The sequence below is a fragment of the Phoca vitulina genome, unplaced genomic scaffold (assembly GCF_004348235.1).
Source record: "Phoca vitulina isolate PV1807 unplaced genomic scaffold, GSC_HSeal_1.0 scaffold7, whole genome shotgun sequence".
NCBI classification, from domain to species: Eukaryota; Metazoa; Chordata; class Mammalia; order Carnivora; family Phocidae; genus Phoca; species Phoca vitulina.
Genome location: NW_022589710.1, coordinates 69,227,121 through 69,245,393, shown reverse-complemented (window position 1 = coordinate 69,245,393; position 18,273 = coordinate 69,227,121). Strand labels below are relative to the sequence as shown.

General features: G+C 45.9%; 2 protein-coding genes across 3 annotated transcripts in view; one reads left to right on the top strand and one right to left on the bottom strand.

Moving 5' to 3' along the window:
- Window positions 1-3,894: 3,894 nt before the first annotated feature.
- Window positions 3,895-4,632, bottom strand: LOC116632784 (translation initiation factor IF-2-like). The gene is made up of 2 exons (XM_032404703.1): window positions 4,582-4,632; window positions 3,895-4,479 (listed from the first exon to the last, which is right to left on the bottom strand). Exons 1-2 carry the CDS (start codon window positions 4,630-4,632, stop codon window positions 3,895-3,897), a joined length of 636 nt encoding a protein of 211 aa, XP_032260594.1.
- CDC42BPB (CDC42 binding protein kinase beta) overlaps window positions 4,434-18,273 on the top strand; it is a 97,500-nt gene continuing 83,660 nt past the window's right edge. Inside the window, exon 1 of one of the 2 annotated variants that reach the window (XM_032405977.1) lies at window positions 4,434-4,805. In XM_032405977.1, coding sequence (XP_032261868.1) covers window positions 4,631-4,805 — 175 coding nt within the window. In that variant the 5' untranslated portion in view covers window positions 4,434-4,630. The remainder of the gene's footprint in view (window positions 4,806-18,273) is intronic. The other variant, XM_032405978.1, reaches the window with a different exon arrangement.

Sequence of the window (18,273 nt, the reverse complement as noted above, 5' to 3'; positions counted from 1 at the left end):
ATCCCATACCGTATGTTTTCAAGAAATTGTAGTTTTCATCCCTAAAAGTTCTATTAGGGTTTTTAAAAAATGTCTTTTGTGATTCTATTAACTTTTTTTAAACATATGGAATATGGTTATAATAACCGTTTTAATGTTCTTCTCTGCTAATTCTAACATTGTGTAAGTTCTGGGTTGGTTTATTTAACTGGTTATTCTCCTCACTATGGGTTGTGTTTTCTTGTCTGTCTGAATGTCTGGTCATCTTTGATTAGATGCCAGATAGTGTGATTTTATCTTTTTGGGTGCTGGATATTTTTGTCTTCCTATAAAATTTCTTGAGCTTTGTTCTGGGATATGGTTAAATTGCTTCAAATCACTTTGATATTTTGGGGTCTTGTTTATATGATGTCAGGCAGATCTGGAGCAGTGCTCAGTCTAGAACTAATTCCCATTTCCAAGGCACAACCTTCTCAAGAATTCTACCCAATGCTGGTGAACTGTGAGTTTTTCTAGTCTGGCTGGTAGAAAACACTATTCTCAATCTGTGTGAGTACCAGGCACTGTTTTCTCTAATTCTCTTGAATGGTTCTTTCTGTAGCCTTGGGAAGTTCTCCCCCACTAGTGCTAGTTGATATGCTGCTGGGTACCCACTCTGCAGATCTTCAGGGTCCTTTCTCTGTGCGAGGTGCAGGTTTAGAGGGGGTGGCAGGCAGAGAAACCCAAGAACTGCCCAGCAAAGGAACAGTGACCCTTTGTCCAGTGTACATGTAATAAATTTATCACAACAGTAAGCTGAAATTTGGGTGGGGGGCATCAAGAGACAACAAATGTAGAATTCTCAAACGAGGTGTAAGATTACCATATGTAGCCTGTCAACGGAAATGCAGGGAAACCTGTCCCACACCCTGGAATAAAAGGTGTGAGTATCTGATGATCTGGTCCTGCTGGGGCGTGGAACATGGGGCACGCCTTCCTTTACCTGAAACCTAGTGAGGGTGGCTCCTCAGAGAACTTAAGATGTGGCCCTCCATTTGGGGGCATCAAGGACTGGGGATGGACTCCCAGCCACGAAAGGAGGGCTCATGAGCTGCTTTGGAGGTAGAGTGTGCTGCAATGTTGGGAGCTGCTTGCTCCTGAGCATTTGTCAGAGCAAGGGATGCAAGAGTGTTTCCTGTGGACAGATAGGAGTCACAGGGATGGGTCCTCTTAGGTCCTGTCTAGTGGTCCTCATAGAGGGGCAGAGGATCCCCTGCAGCCACCAGGTAAACACCCACCCAGAAAAGTGACACATTGCTCAGGAGAGGGAGCAGGGAGCCTGTGACTATCCCCGGGTGTAGGGGGGGTCAGCTTATGCCCTGCCAGACCAGACGTGAGACTGTAGCCTCCCTCCTCCCTGGTAGTAGCCCCAGGTGGGTGGACGCAGGGCCAGGCTAGCTGAGGCTCAGGAAGGAGCAAGAAAGGCACCAAGCACAGCCCCTGTCCCCAGTGCTTATCTCATGCCCCCCACGCTGGGTGTGAGGGGAAGATGTTAAGTTAAATCAAGTTCCAAGGTGTCATTCTGCAGGCCTGGGCGTTCTGATTTCTGAACCGAGATACTTCAGCTTGAACTTACAATAAGCTGTGCATGTTGCAGGGTGTTGGGTATAATGCTCTGCTTGGCCTGACTTGCTGTGCTGCACGGACCGGAAACCCACAGGAGCCCAAGTAGGAGTTTATTGTAAGGATACTGCTACGGACAGAATATGTCCCCCAAACTCATATGCTGAAATCCTAACCCCCAGTGGGATATATTAGGAGGTGGGGCCTTAGGGAGGTGATTAGGTCTTGAGGGTTGAGCCCTCATTAATGGGATTACTGCCCCGTAGAAGGGCAAAGAACTACCTCTTTCCACCATGTGAGAATACAGCAAGACAGCCCTGTATAAACAGGAATGGGGCCCTCACTCAGAACCTGACCGTGCTGGCACCCTGATCTTGGACTTCTAGCCTCCAGAACCATGAGAAATTTCTGTCTATAAGCCACTTAGTCTACGGAATTTTGTTATAGCGCCCTGAAGTGATTAAGACATACACGGAGGAACTTCATGGGTGCCTGAAGACACTGGGATTCCCTGGCCTGGAGGACCCAAGACCACTCAATCCATCAGCTGGTCACAGAGTCCCTAGTTCCTGAATAGCAATTGTAATGCATACCAGCTACCAATGTGAGCGTTTACTAGGAGCCAGGCACCATTCAAAGTGCTCAGTGGGTGTTCACTCATTTAGTCCTTTCAGAAACTCACTGAAATACAGGGTAGGTCTTACAGTTATTCTCTTTTTACACCTGAGACTGAGGGACAGGAAGATTTCTAGTTTTCAGAGTAGTGGGCAAGACCCATTGGTACCCACGGTGCCAAGTACTGAGGGAGACTATAGGGTGAATTGGGGTCTGACTCAGCCCAGCGAGTCAGGCAAGGCTGGCGTGAAAGGCAATGCTCTAAAAGCTATGGGTTGAGCAGACAAAATGAAGGTGGTCAGGGAGGGGGATCCAAGGGGGGAGGTCTTGGCAAGTGCAAAGGCCAAGGCAGGAGGAAGCAGAAACAGTTGAGGTGCAGCAAGGAGGTAGGTCAGTGAGACTGGAGTCAGAGACTGAAGAGAGTAAGATCAGGGCTGGAGGGTGGAGCAGGGCCTGGCTGAGCCTGCTGGGTTTGGAGACGAGAGAATGTATCATCCAAGTGGGGGCACTGGGGGGAGGGACGTTATTATACTTCCACTGCGACAAAGACAAAGAATGGGGACTGTCCCAGACAAATTCCGGCATCTCAGCACCCTACTTAAAAGCCAAGGTAAAGAATTTGGTCTTTATCCTAAAACCAGTGGGAAATCTCTGGTTTTGAGCCAGGTGGTTTGCTCAGCCCCACCTCCTCCCTCTTAAAGTTGAGGTATCATAAAGTGCACAAATATTTAGAGCACAGTTTTATTAAAAAATATGTACAGGTCCGTGTTATAGAAGGGTCTGGTCAAGATACAGAATGTTCCTAGCCCCCAGTTCATAATCCCCCCCTAAGTAACCTCTACTCTGATCTCTAACACCAAGATTGTTTTTGCCCACCTTTTAAAAATTAAGGTATACCATATACAGAGTACAGTTTGAAGGATGTTACCTACATGTACTCCTGCATAACCACCACCCAAATAAAATTATACACCACTTCCAGCAGCCAGGAAGACTCCCTCCTACCCGTTTCCAGTCAATACTTCCTCCACAGAGGTAGCTACTATTCCGATTTGTTTCCATGCATTAGTTTTGCCACAGGCTCCTTTCGTTTTCCGTCCGCCAATCTCTATCCGCTCTGCCTCCTTGCCCCGGATCCACTGAAGCCCCCACCCCACCCCCTTCCTCCGGTTAGGCTTCCCAAGGCCCTGCACCCTCCCGCCCAGCTCTCAGCCACCCCCGTGGCCTCAGTGACATCCCACGAGCTCCAGGCGGCCCCTGCTCTCCTGACGCCAAGGGTCTGTTTGGGTGGGGGTGTTCCCCACCACCCTCACAAACCAACAGTCCCACTAAAGCAGTGACTCGCTAGACAAACCCAGCCTGGAGACAGCCGCCGCTGCCTACCAGAATCCCACCCTAAGACATTTGTTTGCGGTTGGAGTGAGCTGCACAGCAGAATCTGAAGTGGCCACTGCGGGGCACCCCGAATTCACGAGGGGCTGGGTGGCCCGCTGGGTCGCCGCTCTGCAGCGGCCTGTGCCCAGTCCGGGCCTCGGGCTCCCGTGCAAGTCCGGCAGGGCCCCGCTTTCCAAGGCTGCTCTGGGCTTGGAAGCGCCCTGGTTTTAAACCAACGGGTCACGCCGCCGAAGCCCCCCGGCAAGCAGGGGGAGTGGGTATTTCCCCTCGAGTCCCGAGGTGTGCCCGTGCGCGAGCACGGACTCAGCACCGCCAGGCCTGGTCCGCGAAGCGCTCACGCACGCCGCCCGGGCGCCCTTTGCGCACGCGCGGGGGCGCAATCTCGGCGGCGCACTGGCCGCGCGCTCGCCCCGCCCCCGTCTCCTGGCCTTCCCAGCATCCCGGACTCCCTACGGCAAGCGGCGAGGTCCCATCCCGCCGGGAGCCGGGAGCCGGGAGCGCATGGGCGGGGCGGCGCGCTGAGGTCAGCGCGGCGGCGGCCGGCCCCGCGGTGGTTGGCTGCGCCCGCGCTGGCCGCGCCCTGGTTGGCTGCGGGCCGCGGGGCTGGGCCGCCGGGTCGGGGCTGGGGTCGGGGCTCGGGCGCCGGCCGGGCTTGCGCTGCGCTCGGCTCCGCGCCGCTGCAGGTCGACGGCTGGCGGCGAAGGCGGGGAGGGCGCGGCCGCGGGCGGGGCTGAAGGGCGCGCGGCGGGCGGCGGAGCGAGGCGAGGCGAGGGCGGGCCGCGCCGGGCGGGGCGGGCGGCGGCGCCGAGGGGAGGAGACCGGCCCATGGACCCGCGGGGCCCGGCGCCCCAGACGCTGCGCCGCCGGGACCGAGCCCAAGATGTCGGCCTAGGCCGGAGCGCGACGACGCGGACGGGGCGGCGACGAGGCGCCGCAGCTGCCGGGGCTCGCGGCCGCCGGGCCCCCGAGGGCTCGCCCTGACGGACTGGCCGAGCGGGCGGCGAGAGTCCGGCGCGTTGGGAGCGGGCCGCGCGGCACCATGTCGGCCAAGGTGCGGCTCAAGAAGCTGGAGCAGCTGCTCCTGGACGGGCCGTGGCGCAACGAGAGCGCCCTGAGCGTGGAGACGCTGCTCGACGTGCTCGTCTGCCTGTACACCGAGTGCAGCCACTCGGCCCTGCGCCGCGACAAGTATGTGGCCGAGTTCCTCGAGTGGGGTAAGTGCGCGCGGGGCGCCGGCCTGCCCCTCCGCCCCCGGCCCTCAGCCTTCCGCTCCTCCTGTCCCCAGACCCGCCGCCCCCTTCCTCTCGGGCCGCTCCTTGCGCCCTGGTCCCTTCGCGGCTCTCGGTCCCTCCCTGCCCTCCTCCTCGGCCCTGGCGCATCCGCGTTCGGCCGTCCCGCCCCCTCATCCTGCTCCTGGGAGCCACATCCTCCGTTCCCACCCCCACTCGCTCCCCGCCGCCGGCCATCGCCCGGGCCGCTTCCTAGATCCACCCTCCGAGTCTGGATATCATTTCCTGCAGCACTCCCCGGGAAATCCGCCCCCACCCCCGCCCCTGCCCCTCGCTCTGGGGTCCGGAGTCAGCGTCGAGGCCCCCCCCCCCATGCCCTGCTGGCTTGTGGGGGCAGCCGCGTGTGATTTTTACATCTCCGTTCTCCACCGCCCGGTGGGCCCCCTATCTGCGTGTGCATTTCCGGGGAGCCCGGTTCTGTTGCTCCCTCCTAGGTGACAGCTGCATCCCCTGGATGTCCAGGGCTTGAACACCCTTTACTGTAGCACCTCCAAGGGAGTTTTCAGCTTAAAAGCCTTATTTTGCAAGAGCAGATTGGTTCTTTTTGGTTCTTTTCGTTGTAATTGCGCTAGACTCTTGTAATACGTTGGGGGCAGCTGAACTGTCAGTATATGGGAGGCCTTTAAAAACTTTATCTGATCTTTGCATGCCTTCTCTAGTTTATTCAAGGATCTATAGCACTCTAATCATTGATCAACTAACCTGTTTTGCTTTATTAGGACAAAAGTTTGATTAAGCCACTTGACGATCATTAGAATCCCGGAGACAGCTACAGGTGTAAAGTGAAACCCTTTCGATTCGTTTCTAACTAACATGGGCATCCTGTCAAGACCCTCAGACTCCCCTGGAACGACCTAGTAGGAACACGCGGGGCTTATGTTCAGGCCAAACCTAAGAAAATCCTATTCCTGGGTCACTTGTGTCATTGGGCTAGGACTGTGCAGTTTGAACCAGTAATTTCTAATCTTTGGGGCTGATAGAGCTGATATTTACACGAAGAAACAAATGTATTTTGAGTGAGGCCTCCTACTCTGCCAAAATGGGAACTGGAATTTGGGGTTTTGTTTACTAATTAAAACTTAAGTTGAGATATTCTTTAGAGGGTTTGTTTTTTGCTCTTTAGCGAAACGATGTTTTGTGAGAGCCGCAGGAGAAAGGAGGCCCAGAGCCCCAGGACAGCCCATTATGCTTTATTTCGGTGGGGACCACCGTGCTTGGTTATATACAATGTCCGTAAAATGAGAGCGTTCGCTTTCTAGGGTCCTTTATCGGTGACGTGATTTTCAATCAAATAATTAACTCACTTTCACAGTTGCTTTGAAAGTGAGGTCTTTGGTGCTTGTTACATCTGAGCCTTCTGAATGTTGTATTTGCCTTTCCTTTCCTAGCATTTGATGTTGAAATCCAGACAGTTCCACAATCAGGTTCAACTTGGTGCAGTGTGTGGGTAGGAGTGTGACTGAAAGGAGAAGCGGAGGGAGGGTTGTAGTGGTGAGGTGTGGTCCATCTGGCCTCTGGCCTGGGAACTGAGTTGTGCCTCTGTGGGGTTGAAGTCTGAGAGCCAGACGCCCTGTACGTGGGTGGTTCTCGCCTAGTTCCGTCCCTGGCAGGCTGTACCGGCCGCTTGACCCGGTGGGCTTTACCGGAGCAAGCTCTTCTCGGCATGTGTGGAGGTCTTATTTTAAGATTAGATCTTTCCAGGTGGAGACAGAAGCTGTGTGTTATCACTTAGAATTATTTTTGAAATTGTATTCTGGAGTATTGGAAATTATGATTACAAATGAGTTACACTGTCCTAACAACTCAATTTGCACAGAAGTGTAAACCTTAAATTGCAGGGAAGAGAAATGGACTGAGGTTTAAGGTGGCATTTTAATGAAATATTAATACTACTTCTAAATACTAATAAAATAGGAAGTAATATTTAATCTCATGCATGTTAAAATGTACACTTGTAGCTCTGCAGGCGTGCATTACTAATGAAGTCGTTATTTAGTGTTACTTAGAATGCCTGTGTATTACAAGTAGAAGGTGAAGAATGGTCCATCGAGTGGAATTGTGGAGCATTATCAGGTGCCCTGACTTCCAAGTGGAATTACTTCTGCTCTGGAAACAGACATAAGCTATCCCCCCGGGGTCTGCATGGTATTTGAAGCCTCCAGTGTGTGGAGTCCTATCATGCAGAGGGCCAACCTCCCCCCACCTTCCAAATCTTGGTAGGTGTCTAATGACAATTAGGTAGAAATCTTGAAACTTAATGAAGAAATATAGCTATTCATTTCAGATTTAGAGAGTTACTGAGGAATCTTGGAGGAAATTTGGAAAGTATAGGTAATAAAGTTTTTAATTTTTTTTTTTACTTTAAAAAATGTATTTATGGGGGTGCCTGGGTGGCTCAGTCGTTAAGCGTCTGCCTTCGGCTCAGGTCATGATCCCAGGGTCCTGGGATCGAGCCCCGCATCGGGCTCCCTGCTCCGCGGGAAGCCTGCTTCTCCCTCACCCACTCCCCCCCTGCTTGTGTTCCCTCTCTCGCTGTGTCTTTCTCTGTCAAATAAATAAATAAAATCTTAAAAAAAAATAAAAAATAAAAAAATAAATAAAAAATGTATTTATGTTTTATAACAACAGGTGATAATGGTTTTTTTTAAATTAGTTTCATAGGTAGAATCCAGTGATTCATCAGTTACATATAACACCCAGTGCTCATTACATCACGTGCCCTCCTTAATGCCCATCACCCAGTTACCCCATCCCCCCACCCCCCTCCCCTCCAGCAACCCTCAGTTTGTTTCCTAGAGTTAGGAGTCTCTTAGTGGTTTGCCTCCCTCTCTGTTTTCATCTTATTTATCCTTCCCTTCCCCTATGTTCATTTACTTTGTTTCTTAAATTCCACATATGAGTGAAATCGTACAGTATTTGTCTTTCTCTGAAGTTTTAAGTTAATTTTAGTTTTTTGGAGAGGGAGAGAGAACCTCAAGCAGGCTCCATGCTCAGTGCAGAGCCCGACATGGGGCTCCATCTCACGACTCTGAGATCATGAGTCAGATGCTTAACTGATTGGGTCACCCAGGCACCCCATTTTTGAGTTTTAAAAGAAGACTTTCTGGCTCTTCCTTCCTTTTTGCCACAGTGGTTGCGTGGGATAAGAGTCATCATAGCCCATTGTAAAGACCTTCATTGTAGGTCTTTAATTTTCCCTTGATTATGTTTATAATTTGATTAGTTTCCTCTGTGAAATCCTGAACTTTAATTAAAAGTTGGAAATACCCTGCTTTGCATCTGTATTTCTTTAAGCTGTATTTTAATGCAAATTGGATCCCATTCAAAGTAGAACATGAAGCACTTTGAAATTTCTATAAGTAAATAGCAACAAATACAAGTAAATGAGAGGAATTTGCTGTCTCTTACCTTTGGTACAAAAAAATACTTTTATATGTGTTAAGTATTTTTTTCATGGCTTAAATATAATGACTAGTGTTACATCAAACATCAGATGGAGCTGATGTTTGAAGTCCCAGCCTATTGGCAGTGGGTAGACCACAGTGGCTCTGTGCTCTGGCCCCTCATGGCCTGCAGACCAGGTGGGAAGCCTGGAGCTTGCAGCTGGTTGTAGGCATGTCTCGGGGACACGGACCTCAGTGTGGTTTCCCAATTTGCAGTCCAGGGCACCTTCCTTTACCCTGCCACTGTACTTCCTATATAAGAAAGAAAATTAATCCTTTCTAGCCCTCTTTCCTCTCCTCATTTGTGTTTTTTCTTGTTAGGAATGCAGCAGTACCTTCATCCATGTGAATTCCCATAGCGGTTAGCATGGGGATCCTCAGCCCAACGTGTGAGTGGGATGACTCTACCAAATTTAAAACGTTCGGGCTTAACTGGTGGTGCTTAAAATCTCAAGATACATTTTGGTTTGATACATAATGGTTCCTCCAGATGGAATGTTTGTGTAACATGGGAATGACTTAAACAGGTCTTTTGAATAAGATCTAAATTTGAGGGAAATACTGGGATTGCATAATAAAAATTAAGTTAACATAATTTAGACTTGTAAGTAGCTATTTGAAATGCGTGGTGGGGGCGCCTGAGTGGCTCAGTCCGTTAAGCATCTGCCTTCGGCTCAGGTCATGATCCCAGGGTCCTGGGATCGAGCCCCACATCGGGCTCCCTGCTCAGCGGGAAGCCTGCTTCTCCCTCTCCCACTCCCCCTGCTTGTGTTCCCTCTCTTACTTTCTCTCTCTCTGTCAAACAAATAAATAAAATCTTAAAAAAAAAAAAATGCGTGGTGATATTGACTAGGTGGCAGGTGGTGGGACATTTGAAACCATTAAACCATAACAAGCCAGCCTTACCCTTTCTCTCATTTGGGTTTCGAAGTGAACAGCCGTGTCACTTCGTGTGTGACACAGTGTGTTAAATCTAGACTTTAAATAAGGTTGGCATTGGAGTGAATTGCTTTCAAACAGGATACCACTGTGTGAGCCACGTGAGAAGGTCTATGACGTGCAGCGGGTCGCTCGCCAAGCGCACTTCTGTGTGCCTGAGGTAGAATAATCGGAATACCATGGGGTGGAGAGGTGGCCCCTCTTGCCTTTGCCCTGCCTCTGGCTGCAGAGCCTGGTGCCCTTAGAAATCTGTCTGTGCTGACGTCTGTGATGCTGGATAAACACATGAGCAAACAGGACTGTTAATTCCAAACTTTATTAAGTACGGTGAAACTATTGAGTACTTTTCTTGGTAAAGACACAAGAAGTATTTTTTGAGACTAATAAAGTAAAAGGATCAAAAAGGAGATAAAGGAAGTTTTGAAGGAGTTTTTTTAAAAACCCATGAAAACCCTGTAATCACATCACCCTAACTGGTCCCCATAAGATAACACCGTTTAGTCCCTGTCCCAAGTTTAAGTTTGGTTCGTAGCTTTAAGAATGGTCCAGAATGACAGTGTGTTAGGGTCATCTTAAATTTGTGTGAAAAGCTTACACAAACGCTCTCTTAATAAGGAAAACGGGTGAGAGGAAGAGAACACTTTCCTTAGATTTATTTATTTTAAAGATTTTATTTATTTATTTGACAGAGAGAGACACAGTGAGAGAGGGAACATAAGCAAGGGGAGTGGGAGACAGAGAAGCAGGCTTCCTGCCGAGCAAGGAGCCCGATGCGGGGCTCGATCCCAGGACCCTGGGATCATGACCTGAGCCAAAGACGCTTAATGACTAAGCCACCCAGGTGCCCCTCTCCTTATATTTAAAACCAGAAGTGTTTTGACAATCTGAACTGAAATATGGACTTAAAAATCTACAAGAGACAGCTATTTTTTAAAGACAAATAGATACTAACTATGAAATAAAGGTCTTTACAGCAAGATCTGAATGATCTGTGTTGTACATTAGGTTTTTGGTCAGTTTCATTGACTGGTAGGTAACTGGCAACAGGATTGTTTTTAGATTGAAATTTTCAAAAAGAGTCAATTATATAATAGGAGAACTTTGGATTTTGTTATCTTTAGGAAAGAATTAGAAATTCCGAGAGAAATTTGAATTGGATCATGTTTCAGTCCAATTCTGTCCTTGTATTGGAGCTGCTTTGGAGACCTGTGGAACTTGCTTGAAGGTGACTCCAAATGTTACGGGGATGGCGATGATTTCTCTGGCCTCCACAATCACAGAGTCATAGGTGTGAACACTATTAAGAATTGGAGTGACCCTGTAGTCTGCCCTCCACCCCCATCCCCGCTGTCCCTTAGGTAAACCAGGCTCAGGACATTTTCCCTGGTCATTTCGGAGCCAGCAGCCTTCTAGTGGGGGTCCTCTTGTCTGCTGGACCATGATCAACCTTGGGCTGCCTTGCAGGCACCTGCTTTGAAACATCTGTTTTATTGTAGCCTTTTCCTTCCATTCCCATCATCACTGGCCTAGCTGAAGCTCTCAAGCCCGCAGACCTAAATGAATGCCTTTCTCACTTTAGGGTTTAAATATCTCTGCCAGTCAGCCTTAGACACTGCTGTTCCTTTCATCACTCCCTCTTTCAAATACTTCATATTCTATTGTCTGTAGATTCTGTTGTCTGTCTATAAATCAGGTAAAACTGACCTAAAAAGACCCATTTAATCTTAGTTTTAGAAGTTGAGATTAACAGCACTTCTGACCATACCCCGTGATTTTCTTCAAATATAATTTTACCTTTATTAAAGTAATGCATTTACTTAGTAACTGGTTTTTAACTTTCATAAGCAGCCACTTCTAACCCCTCTGTTTCTATTTGATAATCATCTGTCTCAGGATTGCATTCAGCTGCCAGTAACACAACCAATTAATAGCGCCTTACCCAAAATCAAGGTGAATTCTGTCTCATGTGGAATTGGGATGTGGGCAGGGCAGGGCTAGTAAACAGCTCATTCCAAGAAGTCTTCAGGGACCTGGGCCCTTTCCTGCTCTCGGTCCAGCCTCTGATGGTGGCCGTCCCCTCTGCAATCCAGGCACCAGGGCGAAGGTGTTGTATTACTGTGGAAGAATCTGGGATGTTATAGTTATTTAACAGTTCTAGCCTCAAATTCCATGTTTCTTTAAAGTGTGTTTGTACTGATTTTTCTGTTTTAGGCATTATCTGTTGACTTCTTAGTGTGGAAGAGAAGGTTGTAGAACTTTTATATACCTTCTCTGCCCACCTGTCCTCTCTCTCCCTTTTTCTAAATATGGTTATGTAATAATTTTTGTTTAAATTGGTAGTGTTTATGTTGTTCTCACTAGGTAAATATCTTAACTAAGCCACATAGGATGCAGTTAGTTCCCTGTCTTTGCTGAGACAGGGGATTATTTCTGTGTTTTTTGGAATGAGTTACGTGTCTTTGCTCTAGCTAGACGCCAGTGGTCCAGTGCTAAGTGTAGTCCCAGGTGTGTAGCTAGAACATCTCAGCACCGTAATGCGCCCTGCCACGCGCCCCGCCCGATGTGTCTGTCACCTTCCACCCCGCAAATCCTTTCCCTTTCCTGTTCTCGTTGAGGCTGTTTGTGCTCCAGACCCAGTGATTAGCAGTATTCCTAGCATTTCTCTTCATTCCTTGTGGGAATTTTTTTGGTGTCTTTCTGTTGAATTCCCCTTTCTGGATTTCATGTCTTTTTCCTTTTGGTACAGTGTGTCTTCTAGTGGCTTCCTGAGAAAGGGTTCATCAGAGAAATTTTTGAGACCTACCCTGTCTGAAAATGTCTTTTCTTCCCTCACACTTGAGTGACAGACTGCCTGGGTACTGAATTCTAGGTTAGAAGTAATTTTTCCTCAGAAGTTTGAAAGTGTTACTCCTTCTGTTGTTGGTAATGAGTAGCCTAACCCCATGGTGATCCCCAAGACTTTGTGTGACTTGTCTTATCTGGGAACTCTCAGGGTCTTTTTTTTTTTTAAGATTTATTTGAGAGAGAGAGCATGAAAGGGGGGAGGGTCAGAGGGAGAAGCAGACTCCCCACTGAGCAGGGAGCCCGATGTGGGACTCGATCCCGGGACTCCAGGATCATGACCCGAGCTGAAGGCAGTCGCTTAAGCAACTGAGCCACCCAGGTGCCCACTCTCAGGGTCTTCTGTCTGCTCCCAGCATTCTTGGTGGGTCTTTCTGGTGGGGACACTGGGTCCTTCAGCTCTGGAAACTTTTCCATGTTGTCTCTTAGATGATCTCATCCCTGATTTCTCCAATGTAACCTACCGGATCTCCTATTATTCAGTTGTTGGACCTTCTGGAGTGTTCTGCTAATTCTCTTTTCCTCCTTTTTCCTATTCATTATCTGTTTCTTCTGATTTTTCTGGGGAGGTCCTTAACTGTATCTTCTAGTCCTTACACTGAATTTTTATTTCTGCCATCATATCTTTCATTACTAAGTGTTTTTGTTCTCAGCATTCCTTTTTATAACATTCTATCTTCGTTTCATGAAGGCAGTGCACTGTTTTTAAGATTTCATTTATTTGAGAGAGAGCAAGCGAGTGCCTGCACACAAGCTGGGGGAGGGGCTGAGGGAGAAGCAGATTCCCCGCTGAGCAGGGAGCCTGGTGGAGCCTGAGCCCAAGGCAGACATTCAACCAACTTGGCCACCCAGGCACCCCAGCAATGTACTTTTTAAAAAAATTTTTTTAATTGATTTATGTGTACACATTTATGTTATGTAGACATTTTCTTTTGTTTCCTGTGTTGTCTCTCTCTCCTGAGTCCTTGTTCTCATCTTTCCTGCTTTGGTCTTTGTCTTTGATGTTAGAAGCATTTCTCCAAATATTTGCTGATTATTGGCTGTCTTTTCATAATTGTGAGTGGACTGATTGGAAACTCCCCATGTGCATGGACAAACTTTTTTGAGTCTCACCATTAGGAAATAGGACAGGGACAATTTGAGGGACACTATCAGAAGTTGCTAAAGTAATTCTTTCTTTGGGCCTGTCAGTTTCCCCAGAGAGGGGTTTCTGGTGTCCTGCCTGGGCAGTGGGGAGTAATGTGGGATATGCTGGCTTTTGGGGAAGTTGGGGTAAGGTGGAGAGTTGATGGGAGGGAACAGAAGGAGTTCTGGGGTGTCACCGCTTCTCCTGTAGATTTGAAGCCAGTCCTGTTTTCTCTCTGTTACCCTTTAGACCCTCAGAGATCCCAGTGCTTCTGATCATTCAGAGCAGCCTTACCCCTACCTCACACACAATAACTCAGTTTTCTAACTTTGCTAAATTAGTCATCACTTGTCCATTGGCTTTTCCCACTGTGCAAAATTGTGCTGACATTCCTAGGCTGCTGTCATCTTCTGTCACTCGTTCAACAAGTATTTTTTAAGGACTTAAAAAGTACCAGGCACTGCAATGATGAACAGAATCCCTGTTCTCCTGGGGCTCATGTTATCCTTGAGGCTGTGTCCCATGGTAATCATAAGCTATCATTTTAGTAGCGTTTTCAGGTGGCGTAAGGCTAAGGCGGATGTGCTGAAAGGTGTGTGGTCAGAGGGGATAATTTCTGTTTTCTTTGACATGGATGTATTGGCATTTCTATTCCTATGCTTACTCGTTTATTAGAAGGTTTCCCCCATAAGTAGAAGGAAGACATGGGAATAAAAAGGGAGGACAAGTTTTTCTCTAGGAACTGCATCCCAGTGGAAGGGGGGGTTAGGAAAGGGATGTGAAGAAGGAGTTATAGGATGGGTGCACTGAAAAGGAAAAGGGGTGCCTGGAAAGTGCTTCTTCAGATGGCTGGGGAGCGGCTACTCTCGGGTGGGCACAGGGTGAAGCAGGGAGGGACCTCTGGAGACCCGCAGTGTGGAGATGTTTGCAGTTGCGGGGGGAGTGTTTGTGACCCAGAGACTATGTGCATAAGCTTTGATCTTTCTTGAGCTGACATGGAAGTGATTCTGTTTAAGCTCTTGCTATGGAGGAAGGTATCACCAACTATTTATTTATTTAGATATTTATTTATTTGAGACAGAGTGCATGTGTGCCTGCACCCCAGCAAGTGCACAAGGTGGGGGGAGGAGCAGAGGGAGAAGCAGACCCCCCACTGAGCAGGGACCCTGACCTGGGGCTCCATCCCAGGACTCCGAGATCATGATCTAAGCCGAAGGCAGACCTTAACCACCTGAGCCAGGCAGGCGCCCCAGGTATCACCAGTTTAAAATCAAGAGCAGAAGAAGAACTGTTCTTGCCACTCATAATTTTCTAAAAAGTAACAGAAATGAAATCCAAAGGTAAACAGACCTCCCTTATCATGACACCCAGATTACATTTTAAGGCTGTTGTTCTGTTGTACTTTACCCTCTTCATGTGAAAGAATTGAACTGAAATCACTGAACTACTCTCATTTTGTTTAAAAAAATTAACATCAGGGAGCTGAATTTATTTTTTTTTAATTTATGTTATTTTTAACTGGAAACAGTATTTTTTATTTATTTTTTAGTTTAATTTTTTTTTAAAGTAGGCTCCACACCCAACGTTGGGCTTGAACTCATGACCCCGAGATCAAGAGTCACATGCTCTCAGACTGAGACAGCCAGGCACCCCTGGCAATAGCATTTTCATTCTTCACTATTGAGAAAGATGTTGATTTCATAATTAATGGATATACAGTAATCTTTTAAAAATAATTTTGCAGTTCTGTCGCAAATGGACTTGCTGCTTTTTTAACTGCAAGTATTTGAGATCAGATTGTGGAAAAGTCTTTGAAGTGTATTAACAAGTCGGTCTTCTGATGTACCTTTAAAATTAATCGGGAAAATGTCAATAAAGCTTTTGAATATGTGGGATATATTGTCTCGCAGCAAATTGGGAAGTTACTGGGAGTGCTCTATTCCCAATTTCACCAATTAATTAAGGTGTCAAGGATGGCATTTATATTAGACTATATCAGGACAAGAAATGTTTCTGAAAACATCAGCATTACAGTTTTATGTAACCGAAGTGAAGCCTGGGTATATTTCCTTCTACAAATATCTAATTATTTTTTTAAAAAGCAAGGTTTGCCTTTATGAAGTTTTGATAATCCTTGTGAAATAATATGTGAAGAGGGTTACTGGGACAGAAACTGATGTCTATCAGCAAGATGAGAGAAACTTAAATTGCACAGCTGATTGTTTATTTTAATGGGAAAGAAAGATTTCTCTGGCATTTACAGTTAGCAGGTGGTTTACTTTTTCTTTTTTGGTAACAGCGTTATTGAGATATAATTTGCACACAATTTACCTGTTCAAATTATACCGTCCAATAGCTTTAATATATTCATAGAATTGTGCAACCATCTCCACTGTTGAATCGCAAACATTTTCATCACCTCTGAAAGAAGCCCTGTGCCCTTTTGCTGTCAGCCCTAAGCAGCCACTGATCTCATCTCATTATATATTTGCCTGTTCTGGACATTTCCTGTGGTCTTTTGTGACTGGATCCTTTTCACTTAGCATAATGTTTTCAGGGATATCTCTGTATTTCATCCCTTTCAATTCCAGGTAACATTCCATTACGTAGATAGTCCACATTTTGTTTATCCGTTCATCAGTTGATGAACATTTGGGTGGTTTCTACCTTTTGGCTATTATGAAGAATGCTGCTGTGAACATTAATGTACCAGTTTTGGCGTGGACAGATGTTTTCATTTCTCTTGGGTGTATACCCAGGAGTAGAATTGCTGGGTCATTCAGTAACTCTGTGCTTAGCATTTTGGGGAACTGCCAGATTGTTTTCCATAGCAGCTGTACCAGTATACATTTCCACCAGCAGCATATAAGACTTCCAGTTTCTCCATATCCTTACCGACACTTGCTCTTGTCTCTTTTATTTTAGCCATCCTAGTGAATGGTGTCTCATTTTAGTTTTGATTTACTTTTCTCTAAAGGCTAACAGTGTTGAACATCCTTTCTTGTGTTTATTGGCCATTTGTATATCTTCTTTGGAGAAATGTCTGTTCTTTTGCCCATTTTTAAATTGTGTTGTCTTTCTGTTGTTGAGTTGTAAGAGTTCTTTATATATTCTGGATATTAAACCTTTACCAAATGTATAATTTGCAAATATTATCCTCTATACGGTGGGTTGTCATTTCACATTCTTGATGGTTTCCTTCAAAGCACAAAAGTTTTAAATTTTGATGAAATTTAATTAAATTTTGTTGATTTTGGTGTCATATCTAAGAATCCGTTGCCAAGGGGCACCAGGGTCGCTCAGTCGGTTAATTTCAGGTCATGATCTCAGGGTTCTGGGATCGAGCCCTGCGTTGGACTCCTTGCTCAGTGGGGAGTCTGCTTCTCTCTGCCCCTCCCCCTGCTCATGCTCTCTCTCTTTCAAATAAACAAATAAAATCTTAAAAAAAAAAAAAAATCCATTGCCAAATCCAAGGTCACAAAGATTTATACCTGTGTTTTCTTCTAAGGGTTTTATAGTTTCAGATCTTACATGTCGGTCTTTGATCCATTTTGAGTCAATTTTTGTATATGGTATGAGATAGAGAACCACAATTTTTTTTATCTTTCTTTTGCATGTGGATATCCTGTTATCCCAGCACCATTTGTTGAAGAGACTGTTCTTTCCCCATTGAGTAGTCGTGCATCCTTGTCAAACAGTTGATAAATGTATGGGTTTAATTCTGGGCTCTCAGATGTGTTCTGTTGATATTTATGCCAATCCTTAATGTTGGTACCAACACTGTCTTGATTACTGTTGCTTTGTGGTAAGTTTTGAATTCAGGAAGTGTGAGTCCTCCAGCTTTGTTCTTTTTCAAGATTGTTTTGGCTATTTTAAGTTTCTTGAATTTCCATATGAATTTTAGGGTCAGCTTGTCAATTTCTATAAAGAAGCCATCTGGGATTCTGATAGAGATTGCATCGAATCTGTAGATGAATTTGGGGAGTATTGCCATTTTAACAATATTGAATCTTCTATCTATGAGCATAATGTCTTTCCACTTATTTAGATCTTTTAAATTGTTTTTCAAAAATATTTGGTAGTTTTCAGAGTTTAGCACGTTTGTTTTTACTTTTTTATTGTGGTAAAATACGTATGATAGAAAATTTGTCATTTTAACTATATAAGTGTTTATTTGGTTACATTAATTACATTCACAAAACAGAGTATAAGATTTGCAATTATTAAATTATTCCTAGGGGTTTTTTTTAATGCTGTTGTAAATAGAATTGTTTTCTTAATCTCATTTTTCAGATTGTTCGTTACAAATGTATACAAATAACAAGTGATTTTTTTTTTTTAAAGATTTTATTTATTTATTTGACAGAGAGAAAGGGGGAGAGAGAAAGCACAAGCAGGAGGAGGGGCAGAGAGAGAGGGAGAAGCAGACTCCCTGCTGAGCAGGGAGCCCGATGTGGAACTTGATCCCAGGACCCTGGGATCATGACCTGAGCCAAAGGCAGACGCTTAACCAACTGAGCCACCTGGGCGCCCAACAATTGATTTTTTTTTATATTGATCCTGTGTCCTGCAAAATGGCTGAACTCATTTACTAGTTCTAATAGTTTTTAGTGGATTCCTTAGGACTTTTATATATAAGATCATGTCACCTGTGAATAGAGATAGTTTGCTTCTTCCTTTCCAGGCTGGATGTTCCTTCTTTCTGTCACCTAATTGCCCTGGCTAGAACCTCCAGCACAGTGTAGAATGGAAGTGGCAAGAGTGCACGTTCTTGTCTTATTCCTGATCTTAGGGACAAAGCATCTAAGTCTTCACCATTAAGTTTGCTCGTAGCTGTGAGTTTTCATAGATGCCCTTTATCAGGTTGAGGAAGTTTCCTTCTATTCCTAGTTTGTTGAGTGTTTTTTCATAAAAGGGTGTTGAGTTTTGTCAGCTACTTTTTCTGGGTCCATTGAGATAATCATGTTGCTTTTATTTTTTATTCTGTTGATATATGGTGTATTACATTAATTGTTGTATGTTGCACCAACCTTACATTCCTGGG